This window comes from Haplochromis burtoni, unplaced genomic scaffold, assembly GCF_018398535.1.
Source record: "Haplochromis burtoni strain Fernald_Lab_line unplaced genomic scaffold, NCSU_Asbu1 Contig_99, whole genome shotgun sequence".
Classification (NCBI taxonomy): domain Eukaryota; kingdom Metazoa; phylum Chordata; class Actinopteri; order Cichliformes; family Cichlidae; genus Haplochromis; species Haplochromis burtoni.
Genome location: NW_024582460.1, coordinates 1,818,255 through 1,842,520, shown reverse-complemented (window position 1 = coordinate 1,842,520; position 24,266 = coordinate 1,818,255). Strand labels below are relative to the sequence as shown.

The following is a 24,266-nucleotide window of genomic DNA, read 5'->3' as shown; positions in this document are numbered from 1 at the left end:
TATAGGAAGCAGTGTGGCTGAAGCAATGATAATGCTGGGTAGTAAAAGATGCCCAGCAAATTTCTCCAGATTACTGAGTGTTAACAACACTAGGTTAGACTACAGTGACCTTTAGCTCAAACTTAAAGAGGATAAATTCTCACAACAAGGTCTTATTAACATCTGCAAAGAAGTATAGCTGTTTCCCAGCAGGAAACACCAATAACTGGTATGGGATGTGTTGGAAGAAATCAGGCAACCATCTACCAAGCATCAGTGATAGCTGTACAATGAGGTTAAATGTTGGTGCAGAACCCAAAATATATTAAAAGACAATTCCACCCCCTGCCACAACCTGTTTACCTTCCTGCCATGTGGCAAGCCAACCAGAAACATCTGCTGTAGCGCAACCACATTTGAGCACAAGAGCCCTTTTTTTAAATTGCTATTTTTGTGGATATTGTTTTACAGCCTCGTGTTAGATTATGATAATGGAATTAATCTTGAATCTTAAAGTTCTGAATTGTGTAGCAAAACTGATTCAGGGTTGCTACACGAGTACAAAATCTTTGATGTAGAGAGGCGCATCTGTATTCATACGCTTCCAACACATTTCAACTTTGTTCCAAAAAAAGCACAAACTACTCAATGCGCCTTCAAAAAAGTTTATGTTCACATGTATGTGTTTACAATATGAATGCGCATGTGTGGATCACCTTCCCTGAGTCGTACTGTGGGGCAGTGACGAAAAAGCAGGACTTTTCCAGAGCCTCTCCTCCCTGGTAAATCACCTAGTAACCTGTGGGAGGTCACCCACTTCAGATGTGAGACAGTCACAGACGAGGAAGGAAATTGAGAATGGCAAAGGGTTCACAAAGTGTGTATTTGCGTGTGTGGGGGGTGGGTGTGTCTGTTTACAGGATGGCAGAAAAGAAAATGTGGTTTGCCCATAAGGTTGAAGAAGGGACATCTTACACTCACACGCATACTGAGGAATGCGTGTGCATGGCAGCACCTGTCCTTTGAGATAAAGGGCTCCCACTCCGGCATCCATCCTCCCAGACAGAGCGGTGGGGCAAAGAACATGACAGGCGCAGGTTCACACAGGAAAGTGAGGCAAAGGTTCTCCGTGTACGTGGTGTCTACATGCTTTTAGGGAGAGGGGCGGAAACCAGGGCTACGTGCAAGCAAGTGTCTTTTAGGTTCCAAATGAATGAAAAAGAAGTAAAGGGAATAGATTTGGAAGTCAACCAAATCTATGTGGTTAGGATTTGTTTGGATTGGAATATATACACACTCAATATCAATCACATGTTACAAAGGTCAGCTTTCTAGGTTACCTTTGTGACAGGTGTTTTGGCAGCAAAAGGGGGACCGACGCAATACTAGACAAGTGGTCCTAATGTTATCCCTGATCGATGTATATTACTGTTGAAGCAGGTAAGAAGTGCCTCAGTTTTCTCGGATTTCCCAGAAACTGTTGTCATAGAAGCAATGCACCGAAAGCAACTTAAAAGGATAAAATTGTTTTCTTCTTAAGAAACAATTCGGATGATCACACATTGTAGAGTAACTGTTGACTTCTGGTCCTTCCCCAAAACAATCATAACAAAGAAATTTTTGCCTGCATGTCAGTGTGTGACATACGCAATGGTATCAATCATATCCAGGCCCATTTCTACACAGCAGTGGGCATGGTCCGCCTTGGGTTGGGTCAGTCCTGACACGCAGTAGTAACAGTCCCCCAGTATCTTTATGCGCCTGCAGTGATTCTCCTACAGACACAAAGAGAAAAAGAAAGATGAGCAATGTCAGTGAGATTAGAAAAATGTAGTTATTTTGAGTGTATACTACACATATCTTTAAATGTATCTTTGTCAGGTTTAATGTCATTAAACGAATCTTTAATTGTGTGGTGGCACATAATGATTAACGTAGCTGCGTTTTTACAGCTCTGTACACTGTACACTGGAAAAGATATGAGGGAGATAGAGACAGGTATCAGAGAGTTTATTGACCCTTTTCCAGCATGAGGAGAAAGTAAAATACCAGCAGAAGAGCACAGAAAACAATTGTTTTACACATAGGACTGAACTGTTTAGACTACCTTGCTAGGTTAGCAAGGTAGTCTAAACTGGTAAAGCACTAGTAAGTCAAAATATTTAACTTATTGTCTAACAGGTCCTCCATAGTGTAGTGGCTTACACATTTTCCTAACTATCAAAAGATCCTGCTGCCCAATCAAACATGCAGAGCTACTCATTGTGGTGATCCCTTGTGAATAAAGGGATCACCACAATGAGTGATCCCTTTATTCACTCATAATACAGGGCTCACTAAAGGAGTAGCTAAAAGTAGCTTTTCTTTTTATTTAACTTATTCTCTAATCCTGTTTTACTTATTTGTGTTTTCATTTTTTCTCTTTTTAAATGTCAAAGCAGTTAACATTAGCTAGAAGCTAATGAAATTCTTAATTTAACTTAATTGAAAATCACCAGTAGATAACCCTTGTGGGGGGTCAGCTTAATCCTAGCACGTCCCTGATTTTGTAAACTACTGGTACTTGCCCTGATATACATTTACCTGTAGCCATCTTATTTGATGGCTCTATCATTATTACTCTACACGGAGCATGACTCCTAATTGTTCTTAGATAGCATGGTCAAATTTTTCTGTGACGTGAGCTGGTGTGACTAACTTTTATTTCCATCTGGATCGCAGATTTTGTAAAGTTTAATGCCCCATAAATAGCTAATTATGACAGGACCATTGCTATTTTAATCCCTTTCTTCTGCAGAAACTGTATGGAAGCTGCAGCTGCAATTCGATTCATTTTAATCAGATGTGTGTGCTTATGCTACTGTTTGTGTATTTGTAGTTGAGGCCAACTCTAATTGCTCCGACATGCTCTTGAAGTAGAATCCCGCCCCCACATTTCCAGACAGATCCGCTATTTGTCACAGTGCACATTGTGCACAAACTCAGCAATGGTGCCACACACACACTCACCAATGCACACAGACACCTTTACAGACACACAAATCCCCACTCAGACACATACCTGCAAAAAAAATGCAAAAAAACAGCTGCATGGTAACTTGCACACATACTGTACTGCACACGATTTAGTGGCACACACAGGGTTTCCTTTTGGCACTGTATCACACAGAGTCATCAGAAAATTGCAATGGAAGACCCTACAAAGCTTAGCCTGCAGGCAACCTCTGACTGACAAGCACACATGTGCACACACACAAACACACACATTCATATATACAGAAGATTCATGACAATTGCGGGGTAAGAGGCAGAGATGAGAAGAGAGAAGATGGGGTGCTCTGGTTTTCTGCTCACGGGAGCAGAAAGATTCTGGCGTGGGAGGATATGAGAATTCAGAACGTGCATGATTATCCCGGCACTCGGAAGAGAGAGAAGTGTGCATGTGCCTGTGTGTGCGTCCGTGTCCGTGAACAGAAATTATCTGCTCACAGCAAACCATGTCACAAGAGAAAAGTATCTCTGTTTGCTTTGGGAGACACATTTAGGAATAAAGCTCCCTGATTCAAGTGCAGACTTTGTGCCTCTGTTTTGCTTGATGCTGTCTTCGCTATGGTTAGGTGAAGGTTAGTGTTAGGCATGTGTCTGTTGTGGTTAAGTTTAAGTTGAGCCCGCAGGGAACTAATGTGTTGTGTAGCATACAGCAGCCAGACAGGCTCAGCAGCTGTGACAGAGCTGGTTTGAAAGAGAATTTCTCCCTGGCTAACACGACGGGGTATAAATCTCAATTAGGTTGCAGCTGCAGCTACCCACAAATGCTCACACACATGCACCCAATATATCCTCATCACAAGGTTTCTATATAATGGCTTGCTGAGTTTCAAAGCGCTGCTAGCAAGACACATAACTCGTATCTTGCTCTTTTCACCCTCGGCCTATCGCTCTCTCTATGTTAAGCCACGACTGATTGCTGAGATACAGAATGAGCTCATGACGGATAATCCTGCCCATCATGTGACTTGTGTGCGTGTCTGCATGTAGAAAGCAGGAGTAAACTGTCTCTTGGCCTCATGGAAGAGGTCAAGCATGTGGTAAAGAGTTGAGTGTGAGTGCAATATCTTGGACAGGACTGACTTCTAATGGTACAGTCTGTTTTCTCAAGGCCACAGCCTCTTTGTGCCTACCAGAGGCCAGAGAAGTGCTGAATATTAGCAACAAATGTTACAGGAGCAGTGACCAAAGCACCTTGTTTAGTATAATGAAAAAATCAGAGATCAAATACATCCATTCACAATGTTAACTCTGCATGTTTATAATGACTATATACAATCATGTGACAAAGAAAGTTCTTACAGGATTCTGTGCAGTCCTCTGAAAAAGCTAAGTACACCCTCTGATTGAGTAGCTTGTAGAACCATGTTTTGAGGCAGTAACTTGAAGTAATCATTTACTTCATGACTTTATAAGTTTCTCGCATTGTTGGGAAGGAATCTTATTCTCACACACACATTAACACTCCACCTCCTCAGCCCTGCTCATCTCCCCTCTGTCTAGAAATCGATCCTGTCATCTCTTCCTCTCTCAGCCTCCCAATTCCTTCTCTTTCTTGACTCCCTCCTCCTCCTCCTACATGTCAGTTAACCTCTCCAGCTTTACTTTCACTTTTTGGATCAATACATGACTTGGCATAATAAATGAGCTCCAGGACTAAATAATACATTTTGTTTTCTTGGAGGCTTCTTCGGAACAACGTGCTGAAAAAAGGAGCTCACCAACTGTTTGGACTCGCTGCAGCCAGCCTTCCTCCCTCACTGTAGGCTGTGAGTGTGATGGCTCAGTGACATTACTTCTTTTTTTTTTTAAAGCTACTTTGTTTTGCAAGTTTCACCATCCCATATACTTGTCTCACTGCAACTAAAACCACATAGACTTACAAACACAACATTTGTATGCAGATTCCTCATTTTATTGATTTTTAAAGAGACAAATCCACCTCTGCAGAATGAACTTTTGCACATGCTGTAAGCAGTGAATTTTCTGTTTTTCTATGACAAAGTAAAACGTAATGCTGCATTAATATTCTAAAAAAGGACTGTTCATATGAGAGGCCTCAGTTTGTTACAGCTGACGTAGTTAATAAGGAAATTGTAGGTTTCCCATTAAATTGTTTTACATATTTTACAATTTCAAGTTACTTGAAAAGTAATCAGTAACTAATTACCGATTACTTCCCAAAAGAGTAATCCTGTTACTTTACTGATTACTTATTTTCAAAAGTAATTAATTACTTAGTTACTTAGTTACTTTTTAAAAACACCATTTACAACCTGAAGAGGTGATAAAGCGATAGATCTTTCAGCCCAATTCTACTTTTTCTGAATAATCCATCATTCAAAATGTAATCAAATGGAAAAGTCTCTGTTTTTAACTTGTTTTATCAGTTTTAATCTTTTAACTTTATGCATCAAGCAAAAATTTAATTATATGCAACAGTCTCTGACTGGAAGAAATTTGTTTAACATTTAAACTTATTTTCTGCACATTCCAGCACATAATTTTTTTTGTGTGTGTGTTTACACTCACTCTTTCAAATAGATGCAAGTAAAACACAGCAGAAAATAAATAAATCAAAGACTAGCGGTCCTGTTGCTCTATTTTCACCTGTAAAGCAGGAGTGGGGTAGGCGGAGGTTTACCCTGGTGCAGGTGTGCCGCAGCGGTCAGTGGAAGAATCCGCGAGTTTCTCTGTGAGTTTCCCATTACGTCGTAGCGCACTCGGTGCTTGTTGGAAGTTTAGGGGTTTTTTCGCTGTAAAAAGAAGTTTTCTTCCCACGCACAACGGACACTAATGTTTTTGTCACTTTTTATGGAATCAAACTCAAAGTAAGGTCAGTACTTCCACGCTTTAAACGCTGCACGCTCATACTCTCTCCCGCACTCGATATATGATCCATTGTTGATCTGCACACAGCTGTTGTCACGAACGTCGCACTCGCTTACGTCACTGTCATGAGACATTCTCGCAAAAAAATCACGGTTTTAGTAACGCAGTAACGCAGCGTTCCTACGGGAAAGTAACGGTAATCTAATTACCGTTTTTGCAATAGTAATCCCTTACTTTACTCGTTACTCTGAAAAAAGTAATCAGATTACAGTAACGCGTTACTTGTAGAGATGGGCAGTAACGCGTTACTTGTAACGCGTTACTTGTAACGTGTTACTGCCCATCTCTGGTCACAACACCTAGTATCATTTATGCGGCCCTGATTTGTAATCGCACAGCTCCGAGATCAGGTGAGAGCTGCGTGATCAGGGTGGTGTGGCCATAAGCTTTTACACTGATTAATTGTAGCATTGAGGTCATTGTTTAAAAAACTGCCTATTACACATTGTTATTTACTATTTAAAATACAAAAATTTATAGCATTATATCACTGAAATACTTCAAGTAGAAAGTAAATTATTACATGGCCCTATTATTGTAGGGTCCATCTTACAATATAAAGTGCCTTGAAGCGACTGTATAAATAAAATTGAATTGAATTGAACATGGCCTAAGATAATTAACACTACTTAACAATATGAAGTTTAGGCTACACACGTCCTTGTCCTAATGATTGTACACAAGAGTTTTCTGTCAGTCAGAGATGGGCAGTAACACGTTAAAAGTAACGTGTTACTGTAATCCATTAAATTTTTTTTAAGTAGTGAGTAAAGTAAGGGATTACTATTGCAAAAAAGTAATTAGATTACTATTACTTTCCTGTAAGCACGCTGCATTATTGCATTACTAAAATGTGATTTTGTTTGTCAGTGTCTCATGACAATGATGTAAGCACGTGCGACGTCCATGGCAGCAACAGACATGTATAGATCATTAATGAATAATATGAAGTGCAGCAGAGAGTACGACCATGCAGCGTTTAAAGCTTGGATGTACTTAAATTACTCAAAGTTTTAGTCCATAAAAAGTGACAAAAACATTATCATCCACTGTACATTCTGCATGGGAAGAAAACTTCTTTCTACAGCGAAACATTAACCTTCGAATCTGAGCAAGCACCAGCACGCTGCCACAGGAATGTGAAATTCACAGAGAAACCCCCGGATGCCCCCACTGACATGATCACTGTGGCACCAGGCAAACCTCCACCCGCCCTACTCCTGCTAAACAGGTGAAAATAGATTTAAGAGCGACAGGACTCAGTGCTGCTGAGTCGTTGATTTTTTTTTTTTTCTGTGTTTTACTTGCATCTATTTGAAAGAGTGAGTGTAAACATAAAACATTATTTTATTTTATATGCTGGAATATACAGAAAATAGGTTTAAATGTTAAACAAATTTCTTCCAGTCACAGACTGTTGCATATAATTTAATTTTGCTTGATGCAATGTGCATAAAGTTAAAAGATTAAAACTAATAAAACAAGTTTTTAAAAGAGACTTTTTCATTTGATTCAATTTTATATGATGGCTATGCAGAAAAAATAGAATTGGCAAAGGTCTATTGCTTTACGTATTCAGGTTGTGTATCATGTTTTTAAAAAGTAGCTAAGTAATAAAGTAATTAATTACTTTTGAAAATAAGTAATTAATAAAGTAACAGGATTACTTTCTTGGAGAAGTAATCAGTAATTAGTAACTAATTACTATTTTCAAAGAACTTGACCAAGACTGCTGTCAGTGCTTAAGTGTTAACGATAAGATGACACCAAAGCTGGTGAAAGAGCGCTTGACACAAAAAACACTGCAGAAAAATACACAGATAGAAATGAAGGCTACAAGCCTGACTGCATATACTAACAGCATTTTTGTTAACATGTTTTCTTTGAAGGTGCTTGGAAAGAGCTGATGTCATGTTACCAGCGGTGGATAGCTGTTGCTGGTTTGGGCTGAAGTTTGTACATTCTTGTCCTTTTCCATGGAGTAAAGTCTACGTAATGTTCACGTCTCCATTACTCAAAAGTTGTAAACCGCTTTCCCATTTTCCGACTATTTCCAAAAAAATTTAAATAAGCAGATTATAGTAGAAATCCATCTATCCGTCCTCTTCGGCTCATCCTTATCAGGGTCACGGGGAGGCTGGAGCCTGACCTGTCCAGGGTCACCCAGTCTGTGGCAAGGCTAACACAGAGAGACAGACAACCATTCGCACTTACATTCACACCTATGGCTAATTTGGACTCATCAGGTAACTTAATCCCACTAATTATATGTCTTTGGACTGTGGGAGGAATGGTATATACCAGATATCAACACAATTTCGATCTGCTCCTCACGTGTTAACCTCTTCAACATGTCAATGGCTGTGAACAAAGAGAAACTTGTAAATAACTCATGAAAGAATAAAGTTACGTTGAAACCAAGCACACCATTGTTTTTCTTGTGACATTACCAATATGTCTGATGTGTCACATGGCACTCTTCCTACTGATAAAACAAAAGTTGTATCCAAGATGGCCGACTTCTAAATGGCCACCATGGTCACCACCCATCTGGAAGAGTTTGCCCCCTCATATATACTAATGTGCCACAAAAAGGACTTTAATATCACCAACCATTCCCATGTTATTACGGTGTAGCCATATAAATGGCCCACCCTGTATACAACAGCAGTTGAAGTGGATCCGGCATTAAAATATGTACAGCAACTGTGGAAAGATCAAAGCAATTTAACAGGTGTGCCCTGTATACAGTGAACCACCAAGATCGCTGCCAGGAGTGCAGCTCAGCTTGATTGTCAGTGCACACTCGAATATCAGAACAATTGAATGAATGGCTGTGCAATGCTCAAACTCTCACTTAGCTACAAAGTGTCATTTAGTTATGTGATGGACTAAAAAATGCCTTCAAAACTTTTTTTCTCTTTTTTTTTGTTATCCTCCTTAATGAGTTGCTGATGTCGCTGAATAACCAATAAGAAAACAGCATTACCTACACATCCCAGCATCACCCTGTATATACTGACTGAATGAGCCAGCGCAAGAAGTCAGGCCAATCATTCACCTAATTATTTTTTCACCAATTAACCAACTGGCTCTCTCTGCACTGAAGACTGCAAACAGCCAAATGGGAGATGACGCACTCTTGTGGAAGAGTTTGACAGCAAGCTGTCGAGGATATGAATGGCTAACAACATGAATATCTAAAGTGGGGAGAATGTGAACGCTGTTTCTGCCACATATACAAATAATAAAACCACTAATGCCTTTCATATCACCATTTTTGGTCTATTTTTAGTTTATTTGTAAGTCTCATCACTGTCACCATCTGTGTGCTAATGCAAACAACTCGTGATCGAAATGAATAAAGTATTAAAGCAGCAGATTACAGTCAGCACTTTGCTTCCAGGCTCTGAGATCATCACTCCTCCAAATATGCTATATATTAAATTAGGGAGTAATGAGTAAAATATCTCTCCCGGAGCCTGCAGGTGGATGATGTTGACGAACAGCACTTAAGAGTGCAGCAGTATTTGCATGTCAGAAGGAGAGATGGGGAATCCTACAGCTTAAATAGGCCACCAAAAGTGGAAGGATGTATTTTCTAAGTGACATGAGGAGACTGGAGCATAGTATGTGTGTCCAACTAGAGTTTCCTTCCTCAACTACCTCCCAAGCTTACATCCATTAATAAATTATTGTTACTAGTTCCAGTAATACATGTTACATGGGCTTGGCTAGCTCCCTATCACTGGAAGCTAAACAGAAGCTTGACATAAGTTTACTCTCTGTGCTGTGGAGACAGTCTGGCCTGAGATTTGGTCCCACTGTGGAGCAGTTTATAGTACCTTTCAGACTGTTCTCACCCAACAAAATCCGTAGTTGGTTTCTACCTACAGCAATTCTTGTAACCATGTTGAAAAAGAAAAAGGCCACAAAAATTAGTAAATTTCACTAACTTCAAAAATACATTAATATACTGCTCGAAAAATATCAAACGGACACTCTTTAATCAGAGTATAGCATCAATTCAGTTAAACCTCAGGGATATCGATCAGGTCAGTGAAGTAGCAGAGGGGTTGTTAATCGGTTTCGGCTGCTTTGGTATTAATTTAAATCATTATTGTTGGACAGCTAGTCCAATTTCACCAGGATACCACATCAACACATGCTATTACCTGAATGTGAAGGTTTCAATCAGAAATAGACTTTTGAGGGTGGCCTGAGGGCCTGACATCCTCTAGTGGGCCCTGTGCTCACAGCCCGGCACAGTGGAGCTTGGTTAGGATTTATGCCGTGTGCTTTTCAAGGGTTCAATTCAGTTCCATTCAATTCAAATTTACATTTGCATAGCACGAAATAAAAACAACAGTCACCTAAAGGTGCTTAATATTGTAAGGTAAAGACCCTACAATAACAGAGAGAAAACCTCAACAATCAGACAACCCACTTGGCAACTGTGGGAAGGAAAAACTTGCTTTTAACAGAAGGGAACCTCCAGCAGAAACAGGCTCATCTACTGCAAATGTTTGGGGCTAAAGACAGGAAGATCAGTTCACCCTGAGCACATATGGACAGATGTGAAGGAGTCTGGAGAAGCCATGGAAAACATTAAGCTGTCTGTATCATCATTCAGTATGACCGCTATGGTGGTGGGTCAGTGATGGGCTGAGAAGACTAACAACAGACCTCAAACAGGCTAGGTAACAGCACCCTGACTGCCATTAGGTATCAGGATGATAACTTGGACCCGGTTTCAGACCCCACACTGCTGCAGTGGGTCCTGGGTTCCTCATGGTGCATGGCAATGAAACCTGCACCAATCTCTGGGACATTATGTTTTGGTCCATTACTGGTGTCTTTGAATTCAGCTCTCTGCAGATTGATAATCAAGATGATGAATTATTCAATTATTATTTCCATCCTTTTAAACCTAACACATTACGCAGTCCACATGGGTTAGATATCCAGCATGTGTTTTTTCCCCCAATTTTTTCCTTTAGCTTTTTGAGTAAAGCATTTAATTTATTTTTTGGGGGGATTTTTCATCTTGGTGCTTTTAGGGGTTGGGTTTTCTATAATGCTGAGTGCACATGAAAGGATAAAATAGTTATCCATAAATCCCTTCCAATTGTGCTCCTTGCTGCTTGTTAAACTGCTGTTGCTTTCACTGCTAGGTATTGTAATGACCTTTTACTGCATAATGTGTAAGTGCTCAGGGTAACTGAGTTACAGTTTTCAGTTAATAAGATCAAATGCATTTCTAGCACCTCTTTTGCTAGCTGTGTAAATAGATGGCTATTTGATGATCTATCTTCGGTGACACACCAATATCAACAACTGGCTACCATATTAGTGAAACTCGGACATTTGAATCGGACAAAGTGGAATTCTGAGAATGGAAGAATTTACAGCCAGCAATTGGTATTTAATCTCAATCAACTGCTCTTGTATCCTGAGAACAGGTGTCACGGGGTGGAAAGAGACAAGTTACCTAGGGTTTTTTATTGTGCATGTTTTGCTGTGTTTTACTTTTTTAAGCTTTTAATATTGCACAGTGTTTTATTTTTATGGGTTTTATTGCATGTTTTTATGGTATTCATTGGAGGAGGCCAATAAGAGGGATGGGAGACGAGGTGGCAAAAATGGTGGAGTGAACTGTATCAGGCGGCGGCGGCCACAAGCCCAGACGGGGGCTGGTAAAGGTTGGCGTGCAGGACGTGGGAGAGCAAGACGATGCCAGCGAGCAGAGAAGCGGAGGGAGCTGTTCTGCTGCTGGAATAACTGGAGGCCAGATCACGGTGGGGAATCAGTGGCCAGAGGGACAGCGCCCTAACTCCCACGGCGAGACGGGCTGGTGCCGGTTGGCGTGCTACAGGAAAGCGGCGGGCAGAGTTAAGAGCTCTGCCCATCCAGGGTAAGTCTCACGACTTATCCAACTATAATATCCGTAGCCATTAATAAGAATAGTGACTGTCGCTGCCCCTCCCTTCCAGCACCCCGGAGCAGAAACACTGATAGGACGGCGAGGACGCCGCCAGGTTTTCCCTTCTGCTCCGATTGGCTGGATTTTTAACTTTTAGTGACTTTTACACCGTGGCGGACGCCACTGGACTTTTAATGTTTTTGTTTTATTGATTTTTATTGTGAGTTTTCCCTGGCCGGGGTTGTTTTAATTGCTTTTGCATTTTTAACTGTTTTGTATAATAAATTATATTTTAGTGACACAGTTTTTAATTCAGTGCATTCCCTTGGCTGCTCCACTGCTCCGTCCATTTTTGAGGAGTGTTTCCCTTCTAGAATAACACCTGTGTTAAATCACAATTCCATCCTTTACACAGGCTTAATGTGATTTTCATGGTCTTTGCTATTAATTAAGTATAGATAGTAGCCAGAGAGGAAAGAGAGAGGACTTACTGTAGCCAGTTCATCAAACTTCCCAAAGAGTTCATTGAGCAGCTTGACCAGTTCCTGAGCTGTACACTGAGAAGCCAAGCTGGTGAAACCCACAATGTCTGCAAACAGGATGCTGTCGAGACAGAATGAAAAAGAGATTTTAATCTAAAGTGAAGCGCTCAGTTCACGATGACAGCTGATTTTGATTCCTCCTGCTCTCCCTCCTGTTCACCATCAACCAAACATGTTGTGGTTCTCAATTCAGTAAAAAAAATACACTCAACAAGCAAGGATGGGATATGTTAACTGTACAGAGCAATGTTTTTCTTTAACAAAACAATACCAACAGATCACACAGGAGCGACAAATTGACTAATAGTGAGCAAACAGCAAATACTATAATCCAATCTCTGATAAGTGAAAGCATCTTTTAGGCCAAACACTAAATCAATTACGGAGCTAAATTGCCTGCTTCTGGCTAGCTGCTGAAGTGGGGTGGAGGAAGGTGTTGAAAGCTACTTAGCCCCTCATTCATTTGCTCAGAGGCAGGCCAGATGGCAGCAAAACAAGGTGTTATGGATCTTATTGACTCAGTGGAAAATCACTGCTCTCGGTGGAGTATAGGGATCAGAGCCGGCTTGTGCTGTGTGGAGCTGATCATAATGGCCTAGGTTTACTTTTATAGATACCGCTTGAGAAATAATGACACATGTTTTCCCCATAACCTCCAGCCTGTGAGGTTTTTAAGTAGTAATAAGGATATTATGCTACATGTGTTAGGCCTTCTATTCTTTTGTGATACCTTTTACAGTGGCAGATTGTAGTTTGATTTAAGACAGAGGTAGGCATAATCAGGCTTCTAGTTTACAGTCAAACAACAGCTGCTTGCATATCATTTAGCAGACTGAGCTAATTTTAGCTGCAAGAGTTGATTAAAATAGTTTTTTTCTTTTTCAAATGCTTCTGTTGACTAATTTCTAAGGAGACCTGTAAGATTAGTCTTAATTTCTATCATACATTTACTGTTCCTGCATCGTCATATGAAACATGTCAAACTTCAAATAACGAGGTCCCCTGTTTTCACTCCTGGCTCTGTATAATGTCAGTGACAGCACTAATCCCTGGTACAGCAAATTCAAGTTGACAATTTTCACAGTTTTTCCTAGTCAGAACTAATTTGTTTTCAGCACTACATCATTGCATCTGTCTCATTACTTTTTCCTAGATTTGCTGGAAATCAAACCTTCCCAGATGAAATAAATAAAGCAGAGTCAATAATCTTAGTGTAAACCATGTCATCATCAGTGAAAAATGCAATATTAGAGAGAAAACCCTAATGAGCAGGCGCTTGGCAATAGTAGGGAAAAAGAACTCGGTTTAAACAGGAAGAGATCTCTGGAAGAACCAGGCCATTCATGTTAGTAATCTTGGGCATTCCTGTTCAACCTGTGGGTAAACCTTGACAGACTGTAGTTGCTAAGCAATGTTCTGGATGAGGGAGGGGAGGTTCAGTGAAGAGGAACACCAAACCTGACCACTAGGGATAAAATGGACCACAGATTATCCATTTTATATAAACAAATGACCAGTGCTCTAGTTTCTGTGTTTTCTCAAATGTTGTTAAACGGCTACAAAAACAGTCACAGAACAAATAAGACTACACACCAGACCAATTACACGATGACAAAATGTTTTTTGTTACACAGGCGCACAAACATTGCCCTCAGTCACTAAAATGAGTGAAAGCTCGATAGCATGAGGAAGGCCTATTTTCTGCATCGTGACTGAGTAGCTGCACTCTTTTTTTGGCAGTACACTATAGTTCTTGAGGAGTCTGATGTATGCAAAGCTCGGATCACGACTGCCGCTCAACAGAAGCGCTCCGTTGTGCCATTTATCTTTGAATGGTGCTGTGCTGCAGATCGTGCTGATGTGTGTTGGGGGCAGTGGGGTAGAGAGGAGAAGGTGGCAGTGGTGCCGGAGCTAAATAGGTGTATGATCAAACGTTCTCAGGGTCACATCAAAAGGCGGACCAAATCTGGGGGGCTGTATGTCTCTGCTCTGGAACATGGAGGTGTTTTTTTTTTCTTTTTTTTTTTTTACTGCCATGTGTTTATGTGTGTATGTGTTTCCAGCAGCTCCCCAGAGACGAGCGGGAGCATGCTCGCTGAGCACAGCCCCATGATGTTTGGCTGAGTGCCAGTAGAGGCTGGTGAACAGGCGGCGATGTTCCTGAGATGTGAGTGAGTGTGGGAGCCGAGCAGACAGACAGGCAGACAGTATGAGCAAGAAGAGAGTGGGGAGGATTGTCTCTTGACAGGAGTGCTGTTGATATGCTACCTTGTCCTCGACTCCTACCCTCAGCAGCACTAATACAGCTCTCCTATTCTTTTTACTGCGTCGTTGGAATGTAATCAGCTCAAAGTCAAGCCAAGTTCTCACTCACATTTTTCATTACAAGCGCATTAGAGCTGGCCAATCCAATAGCTTTAAAAATTCACCTGTAAATATTAGCTGCTTGATGAGTAGATTACTTATTAATGATGTAAATTACAAAATGTAAAAAAATCATAAAATGTTCAAATCAAACTCTGCTCAGATTATTGTTTTTTCTGCACAGCCAACAGTCAATAAGCCCAAAAGATGTTTAATTAACTTACTATATGTCTTAGATAAAGTTAAAAAAAAAAAAAAGATTCCAGATGTTTGAATGCTTATAGTTTGGACTGGATCAGGTGAAGCTGAACCATTCCTCAGGGCATTTTCACACCTATACTTCAATTACTTTGATCCAGATCAATTGATCAGTTTATTTGTTTTCACACAGAGAAAAATCCAACTGAACTCCAAGCAAATGAAAATGATTCCCTACAAACCACGTGAGAGTGTTAAGTCTGCTCATTAGGCAGAAGCAACAAAAGTAAATACAGGAAGAAAGTATTATGTTCTGGACTTGTAGAACATGGACAATTACAACTGGCACAGCTAGTTGCTAGCCCATATCTATGGTACTTGCCTGCATTAAGAACACAAAGCATACGTGGTTACTGGACGTTTTTTAGCTCAAGCTTGCAAGGTACACCAGTTAGTCAGACAAATAAACCGCTCTCGAGTTTGTCTGGACCACCTTTTCCAAAGGGTCTCGACGCGGTTGTTTTGGTCCAAATCCAAGTGTGATTACTGTGTTCACACCTGGACAAGTGAACCACACTAAGTAGGAAAACGAATCAAAGTTCGATTTCAACGGACTAAACACCGCAGGTATGAAAACGCCCTAAGTCATGCTGTAATAGGCCTAGGATGCTGGGGATTTGTCATGATGTTGTGGACATTCATTCCTGTTAAATTCACATTGACACAAGTTAAAAATATTTGAACTTCAGTTAGCTTGCAGTCCTTTGCAAAAGGCTGTCAAATGGGAGTCTCCGATAGATGCCACTTACAATTAGAAATGGACGACAAGTTCACTGATGGCATTCGAGGGGACCCGCAATCGTATGCTTCAACTCCACTTTTATAGAGATGAAAAGGTTTGGAGATAGGCAAGAGAAATCGTTGATCATATTTCACTATACTTGAGTCCAGCTATTGGTTGTACTTTTCATATAATGGATTTACAACATGACTGCATAGCGACAAATAACTCAATAGAAAACTTCTATACTGATGCACACTCACCATTATGTTTAACTTTGTCTGTTTTGTTCTTCATCCATTTTACAGTCATGCCCGTTATTATCTTGCTTGAGTTTTAACACTGTTTGTATAAGAAACATTCTTGCACTGGAGATCTACTGCCTCTTAATTGCAACACCTTTTGTTAGTGAGTTTTGAAACTGAAGTATTTCATCTGTCATTTTGTCTCCTTTGGTGCGATAGGGTGCAAACTTAATCATTACCTCACTCTAGCATCTAGCTCTTTTAGTTGCTCGATGGGACCGCTGTGTTCGACAGATAGCTGCTAACAGTATTTTCCCATTGAAACAGTAGATTTTAGGGCTCCTTTACAAATGAAACAGCTGCTTGCTCATGCTGAAAATGATCCCAAGAAACCAGTGTGAAACTAAACAGCTCGAAAATGAGCTACAAATAAGCAACAAAAATGCGATGGGAGCTGGACATACTCTGTTTGATCACTTAATGTTAAGTTTGACCAAGTCTGCTTTCTCAAACTTTTCTGTGTTGAAATTGCAATTTAACAAGCCACAGTCATGTGAAAAGGACATTTCCACAGGATTCTAACCAGACCTGTGAAAAACTGAGTGCATTTTTACTGCCAGGAATTAAGAGGGTAAGTAGCAGTCAAGTGTTGTGTGCCACGTCTATAAAACCAGGGGGTTTGTTCATTTGCTGGAGCATTCAGGTGGGTATAAATACAATGCCACAAACAAAAGTGGAAATACCAGCAAATTCAACCTGACATCAGACTTTGCATAGTTTAGAGAAAATGCAAAATATGCAAAGACTATATGTCCGACTCTACACGCTCATTTAGCATATTTAATGTTGTAGGAGAACAAGAGGCCAAAATAAGACCAAAGTACCAATTTTAAAACATGGTGATGAGGAGAGGTGATGATTTGGCCTTTTTTGAAACTACAGGACCAAGACAAGCCATCTGTCTGACAGCTAAAGCCTTGCTAAAATTAACTAATGCAACAAAAGACTGAAAAAGAAAATAATCAAGGTTTTGCAATGGCTCAGTCAAAGTCCAGACGTCAACCTGACTGAAATTCTGTAGCTGGACATTAGAAGAGGTGCGCATAAACAAATGCCTCTAAACCTCTGTGAGCTGAAATAATGTTGTGAGGAACAGTGGGCCAAAAGTCCTACAAAACAATGTGAGAGATTGATGAAGTCATACAGTAAAAGATCAAGTCATTCAATTTATTGCTGCTAAAGATGGTTGTACAAGCTAAGCACATGGGGTGTGCTTAGTTTTTTATAGGACTGTATAAAAATCCTGTGAAAACATCCTTTTTTACATGACTGTAAATAAACTTGTGTCTAACTGTTAAAGGAACTTTTGATTTAGAGTCATAAAGATGTTCCAGTATGTGCCCTCATCAAATGAGCTCACCAGGGCTTCTAATAAAAAAAAGCTCAGGTTTTAATCTGTTACACCTAATGTTTAAAGTATCGAAAATATCTGTTTTTAAAGCAAATTTTTTGCATCTGCAATATGTATGTGAGGCAGGAAAGACAATTATTTTTAATCTGTTTATGGTGGCAACAGCACTCTGGCCCATTGCCCCCTGTAACCTTTATGCTGCCTGATTGCATCTGCGTTAATGGCTAATCTTAATTGCTCTGCTTCTATTCTTGACCTTGACGTCACAACCAGTGACACCTGGATCAAAACACTCCAGTCGCTCCGCACACGTCTGTGGTCCACAGTTGTCATGACACCCCCATACCTGACATTGTCATGACGTTGGATGTAGATCTTATGAAAGATCCTCTCAGGCGGCTTCAGGAAGTCCTCCTTCATCTCCATGGCAACATTCCTGGGCAGTAGGCTCATTAGTAGACGCTCCTGAAGAAGAAAGAGTTAAAAGAGGAGAGAAGGATATAAAGTGTATTTTTGTATTCAAGCATAATAAGTCATTTTGTATTGCAGTTGCAGATATCTGCGAGCAAAAAAAACAATCACAAGGAGGCTTTTTGGCAACCAATCAGAGAATACACATTATCCCAAGCATGCAGCAGCTGCCAAAGGATCAGCGACCAATCTCTAGGCTTGCATGAATGGCAGTTTAGCAAACAGTTACACACCAGCTTCCATCAACCTTTAGCAAAAACTTTTTTTTGCTAAAGGTTTTTCCCTCATTACCAGTAGTTACCAGGTGGTTACAGACTTTTCTGTGTGCCTAATTCACTTGACTCCACATTGTCACATGTGCAAAATGGCAGACAAGTTATCATCACGTGTTTAGTGGTCATGTGACTGAAAAACCTTAATAAATCTTTCTTTGAGTACTGCCACCAGTATTTCACCAGACTCAAATTTTCCCATGCACATATCAGATTTAATGTATGTCCAAAAAGTAGCCTTGCTGACAGGCTACTTTTACAGTGCAGCCAAACTTGGAATGGTGGCTGAGTGTAGGTTAGTGAGCTAGTCACTTAGCCACTTAATTAGCCCACAGCTAAGGCTAAGGGGTTTAAAAATCATAGATGTTAGGCTAGTGGCTAGCTTATCCACAAAAGCTAAAGTAGTTGTTTGTCGTGGCAGATAGTAGCAGTTTCTCAGGCACAGCTGGCTGCCGGCGGAGCTCACGGGCGCGTCACTGCAACTCCCCCTGGCTTCTGCTCCGCGGCTGCTGAGTGAGCCCTCATCTGGGACTCTCCTCAGCTCTTTCTGGGACAGTGGCGCGGCTGCCCCTCTGTTGGTCTTCCTTGGTCTCTTGTGTTCTGGGGGCCTCTGGATGTCTGGAGTTTTGATCTCCTCCATACCTGCTTCATGCCCTGGAGGACGGGGCTGTGTCCCCCCCCACACACCCTCTAGCAGATCATTACATGAAGGAACCTTTTAAAAAAACAAGCGCGTCCATGCTCACAGGTGTACACACGGGTGATCACACCCACAAACTACACCCTTTTTGGCTCCTACCTCAAAGCACACTGTGTTCTGTTGATCTTATGTGCTGCACAATAATGTTTAATATTTAGTATTTACTGTCATATTCCCATATATCATTGTGATGTTGTTTATTCTATTACTCTTGTTCTCTTCTGCTTGCTTTCTTTTTTCTTTCTCAACAGGTGATCCAGGTGATCGATATATGCATTTTCTTTTTCTTTTCTTTTTTTCTGCCCATTCTGTTGTTTTTTGGTTTTTGCCCTTCTCCCCCGTCCCTCTTCTCAGCTGTTTCTCTTTCCCTCTTTCTTTCTCCCCTTCTTTCCCCAGTCAAGTCTGTCCCGTATTCAGCAAGTGAAAATAAAATAAACAATAAAAGGTGAATCAAATGGACCATTATGGCAAGGCTTGAAGAGAAAAAAATAAGCAAGTCTTAATATAGAAAAAGCATTTACACAGCAGAGAACACTTTGAGATTCAAGGGGCTTTAAAACAGACACCCAACTGGTAATAAACATAACAAAGGAAGTAACAAAACCTTCCTTCCTGGTTTGGTGAAGTAGTGTCTTTGCAACAGCGCTTGCTGCAATACCGTTAGAATCCCAAACATTGCTTATTACGTGTTTCATTTTCTGACTTTCACAAATGAAATATTTTTTGGTTATTATGGATGACTATTTTTCCAGCATTCTTCTATGAATTCATTCATGGTTGAAAAAGATCTGAGTATGGTATGGTAGTTTCATCCAATTCTCTGTCTAATTCTCCCATTGTACAATACTTTCTAGATATGCATGCCCATGTATGTCTAGAATGCAGCCCAGAGAACATTTGAAAGCTAATTTAATGACTTCATCAACAACATCCTTTCAGCACAGGCATAAAGTGGCATTTACACCTAGAAGCAGATTTGTTTTTGTTTGTGTGAATAGTCTCAGTTGCAGCGGCATGAAGTATGCTTGAAACTCTAGCAGGATGTCAAGCGGTTGTAAATGCACAATGAATCATCAGGCAGCTATGGTGAATAGCTGTTGAGTGGCAGGGTTATAAAAGCAGCCAGGGCTCTCCCGTGTCTCCCTCCAACTCTTTTTCACATAATACTTCCATTCACATCACTGCTCCTCACCTGAGAATAACACAAAGAGATACTGGAGAGCAGCTTTTAAAACAGCCATCATTCTCCATTATGGAGTCTGAGTGTGAGTCTGTCACTGTGTTTGTGTGTGCACGCATCTTTCCTGTGCTACATGTGTGCAAGGTGCCCAAATCATGATGACAACAGTCTGAATTGTTTTTTGTTCCATGCTTTGTTAATGTATTTGACTTATGTGTAAGACAATAATTGATTTGATTGATTAAATAAATAATCATTTATTAATGTCTTCCACTTATCTGGAAGACACCTGTTAGATTCCAAAGTGGATGCAATGATGGAGTTGACTTATAATTTCCCTTGAAATGCCAGAAAGAAGTACAACCATTATTGGCTTATTAGAAATATTTCAATGCAAATTTTACTTTTACATTGCTCAAAAACAAAGTTAACTTTTCTGGGCTTTTTTTTCCTCAAACCAGAATCTAGCATGCATAAACTTCCAGAGCTTAAAAAGAAAAGGTGATAGTGAAAATATCAATAAAGAATGTACAAGCAACTTTTGTAGTCTGTATCTGATTTTTACTTTCATGACAACTGTGTGTTTTCTTTTTTAAAACATTTTTTAAAACCATTCAAGTTCAATTAAGGCTAAAAACCTCATATTGTTTGTAGTGCGATGGCTTTGATCGAAAGCTGGCTGCTGACTGCCAGGGTGCCATCTCAGCTACATCAAGGTCTGCTTGCTGTGTTTTGAGTGAATTTACAGTGTGATATTTTTGTGTTTCTTAACAATAATTAACAGGTGTAGTATGTCACCACCTATCTAACCAAGTTTTTTCAGCATTACCTGATAATTCAAGAAATCTACCTTATCATCACATTAGGACAGGGGTGTCGAACTCCGGGCCTCGAGGGCCGGTGTCCTGCAGGTTTTTGATATCACCCTGGGTCAACACACCTGAATCAAATGATTAGTTCATTACCAGGCCTCTGGAGAACTGCAAGACATGTTGAGGAGGTAATTTAGCCATTTAAATCAGCTGTGTTGGATCAAGGACACATCTAAATCCTGCAGGACACCGGCCCTCGAGGCCTGAAGTTCGACACTTGTGTATTAGGATCACTTCTGGGTTTAAAAAAAACAAAATATTTTTGACACCAAAAACACTGAACCAAATATTTCAAAGTCTTCAGATTAGAAAAAGCTATTGGGATGGTGTTCATTAATAGGCATTCGTCACTCTGCAGTTTCAAGACTTGATGTTGACATCAAGCCATCAGCTCATTCAAGCAAGCCTTGTTAGAAAGCTGCATTCATAGACTGTAGACGTGCAATGCTCAGACACACATTCTATATCTTTTAATTAGTGCTAAATATCATAAAATCCTTAAATGTCATTCAAAACTGAAGCAAACACTTTTTCTATTTTCTGTATGACATGAAAGTCAATATTATTTATCAGACACTTCGATTTGAAATTCTCCTAAAAGCAGGAGCATCACAAACACAGCACAGAGGTCCACTTCACGGAGTGGATTAGCAGTGATGAAGCCTGACAGACAGCTATGGTTTGCAGTTTGCCTGTCAATTAAAGCAGCCACACCAATAATTCTTACCAGAATCCAGATGGATTACTGACAAAGAAAGCCTCTGTACAGTTATTATGAATGCTTTTAAATTCTGTAAAGTTTCCAGCAGTTTTAAAATGGGAATCTATTGTGATTGACCCCCTTTTAGAATCAGCCCCAAGTGGTCATGCCAGGAACTGCAGTTTCTCACTTTCTCACACTCGAGGTTGGTGCTCATCCCAACTCAAATTACTTTTTTTTTTTTGGTCACTTGTTTTGTTTTTGTTTTGTTTTTTCATGGCCCATCAATGTCTCACACTTTCACTGATATCATGGAGTGTACAGTAAATATAATAATAATGATGATGGTCTAATCTGTCATTACTTGACAATTTCCAAAGTCAAAAATGAACTCCAATGCTTTTCAGTGCTCAATGGATGAAGCCATAACAGATATTGGGTTCCTACAACAGATCCATCTCCTTGACAACTGAGCCCACTCATGAAGACTGATGAAGGCTGCGGGATAGAGCAGAAAGCTTCAGACAATTCTCACGAGTGGACCTTGTGTCAGGACTGCTTTGTTGCAGTCACTGGCAAATTAAATATTCTGCCTCTCCCGGCTTGTGGGAAGGAAGAGGAAGCTTCACTATTGAACGGGGAAATCAATTCACCACACAAGAAGTGCAGTGTGTAGTCCACACATGTTCAAGAGTGAGTGCAACTCGTAGAACCACCTGAAAGCAAATGCTCATTTGACCCACATGATGGGAGATATTCAAGCCTGAGATGTTTTGCTCATGAGCACATCAGCAGAAGCCTGGTTGCTGTCTGTTGATAGATCCAAATCAGGGTTCTGCACATCTTTCTCTCAGTCAGATAAAATGTGACCTTTATTGGAGTAGGAAGGCCATGAAAACAATCTGCTTGTGTAATTACCTGTCAGAAGGGAGGCTGTTACTGCTGAGGAAAACACAGCATATCATCACCTAATCTACAAAGCACAGGTGCTAAGTGTGCACGTGCACTTGCAAATGTTTGCTATAGCAAAGGTGAGATTCATATTCGGGCATATTTTGTACTGTACACGAGACAATCAATACTCTATAAATCAGTGGGTTTCGTGCCCATGGTGGGTGGGGAGGGTGCTGTGCAAAAGAGAGTGTTTCTGGTGTGTTAAAGTTGCCTGATGGTTCCACAGTTAAATCCATGTAGGTGTATGCAGAGGGGGTGGATGGTGGCGCTGGTGCATGTGCCACAGTAATTGTTCTTTCCTTAAATAGCTGCTGTCATAGTTACTGCGTGCCCGTGGGCAGGCTGTGAGAATACATTGGCACCTGAAACCTTCATGAAAAAAAAGAAAGGAAAAAAAACAACAACAAAAAACTCTTCAAAGATTGCAAAGGTTTTTATGAACATACGCGCTGCAAGATGAGCTAAAACGTGTGGCCGCTGTTTTCTGAACACCGGTGCGTCCGTGTGTGCCGCCTCACCTGCTTCTCGTTTTCATCCTCCAGCCTCAGTCGCTCCTCGATGCAGTCACGGGCCTGCAGGAAAACTTTCCTCTGGGTGCGTTCAGTGAAAATCCTCACAAACACCCCTGACAAGTTGACACTGGTAAAGAGCACGGCGTTGGCCACCAGCTGCACAGACAAGAACAGACATGCCAAACAAAGCTGGCAGCATCCAGATGCTGTTTTGAAGACGACGTGTGTGTCTGCTGTGCATACTGCTAGATTAGATCATGGGACAGATTCAATGGCAGACATGAAGGTCAACACAGGATTAAAAAATTAATGTCAGGTAAGCATCAAAAGCTCTACAGAGGAATGGCTGGCAGACAAAGTGCATTATTGATAGAGGTTATCGATCCCATTCGACACCTAATTTGGAGATTGAACCCTGTAGTCAGTCCATGTCTTTGATTCTCGATAGGGTCAGAGGTGAAAGCTCAGACATGTGTAACCCAGCACAGCTGCATGAGTGATACATTCTCTGTTCTGTGACCAGCAAATTACAACCTCTTAAACAAAAACTGCTTTAGTCCGGTTATAACCAAACAGCTTTAGCACGATGGCTTCCAATTAAGGGGTTGAGACAGAAGATAAATTTGATGTGTGAGGAATGATTAACAGGAAATTCAATTTTCCCAGATTAGCGGGTGATTTTACACCCTCGGATCTCTAATATGAAAACAGAAAAAAAAAAGATTGCTCTTTGGTTGAACAAGTCATGTGTGTTCATTAGACATTGCAAAGGCCATGAGCTGGAAAGGTTAGGAAAAACTTCTATAAAGGTAAATGTATTTTTCCAAACAGGTTTCCTATTTAAATAAAGGGGAATCCTGTACTTATTCTGCACCTTCATCTCGTTGTTATGCTGATGCATTAATATACAGGAAAAAGTACTCAAAACTTGTGGTTAGAGACTGGTCCCCGGTGTCCGGTGTGGTATAAACCACAAGAATACCCCGCAAAGACTACAAGTATGTCATCTTAGTGGGTACCTCCTCAGTGATGAGCTGTTTATACCAGGGACGTGCAGAGAGGTTTAAAGGGGCGGGTGCTCAAAGTTAAAAAGGGGCACATTGAACCAGGCTGAATAACAACAACACACATTCATCAAGAATCTAATATGGGAAGGGCAGGGCTGTGTTGATCTGAGACTGTAGACATTAAAAAGTCCACAGGAGAGATGGTAGCTGATTAA

At 40.6% G+C, this 24,266-nt stretch overlaps 1 protein-coding gene across 1 annotated transcript in view; it reads right to left on the bottom strand.

The window, feature by feature from the left end:
* The window catches only part of LOC102303795 (adenylate cyclase type 1), a 71,084-nt gene that overhangs the window by 43,827 nt on the left and 2,991 nt on the right, over positions 1 to 24,266 (bottom strand). Inside the window, exons 2-5 of the mRNA XM_005937224.3 lie at positions 23,051 to 23,200; positions 17,730 to 17,848; positions 12,334 to 12,445; positions 1,627 to 1,754 (exon numbers count right to left, since the gene is read on the bottom strand). Coding sequence (XP_005937286.1) covers positions 1,627 to 1,754; positions 12,334 to 12,445; positions 17,730 to 17,848; positions 23,051 to 23,200 — 509 coding nt within the window. The remainder of the gene's footprint in view (positions 1 to 1,626; positions 1,755 to 12,333; positions 12,446 to 17,729; positions 17,849 to 23,050; positions 23,201 to 24,266) is intronic.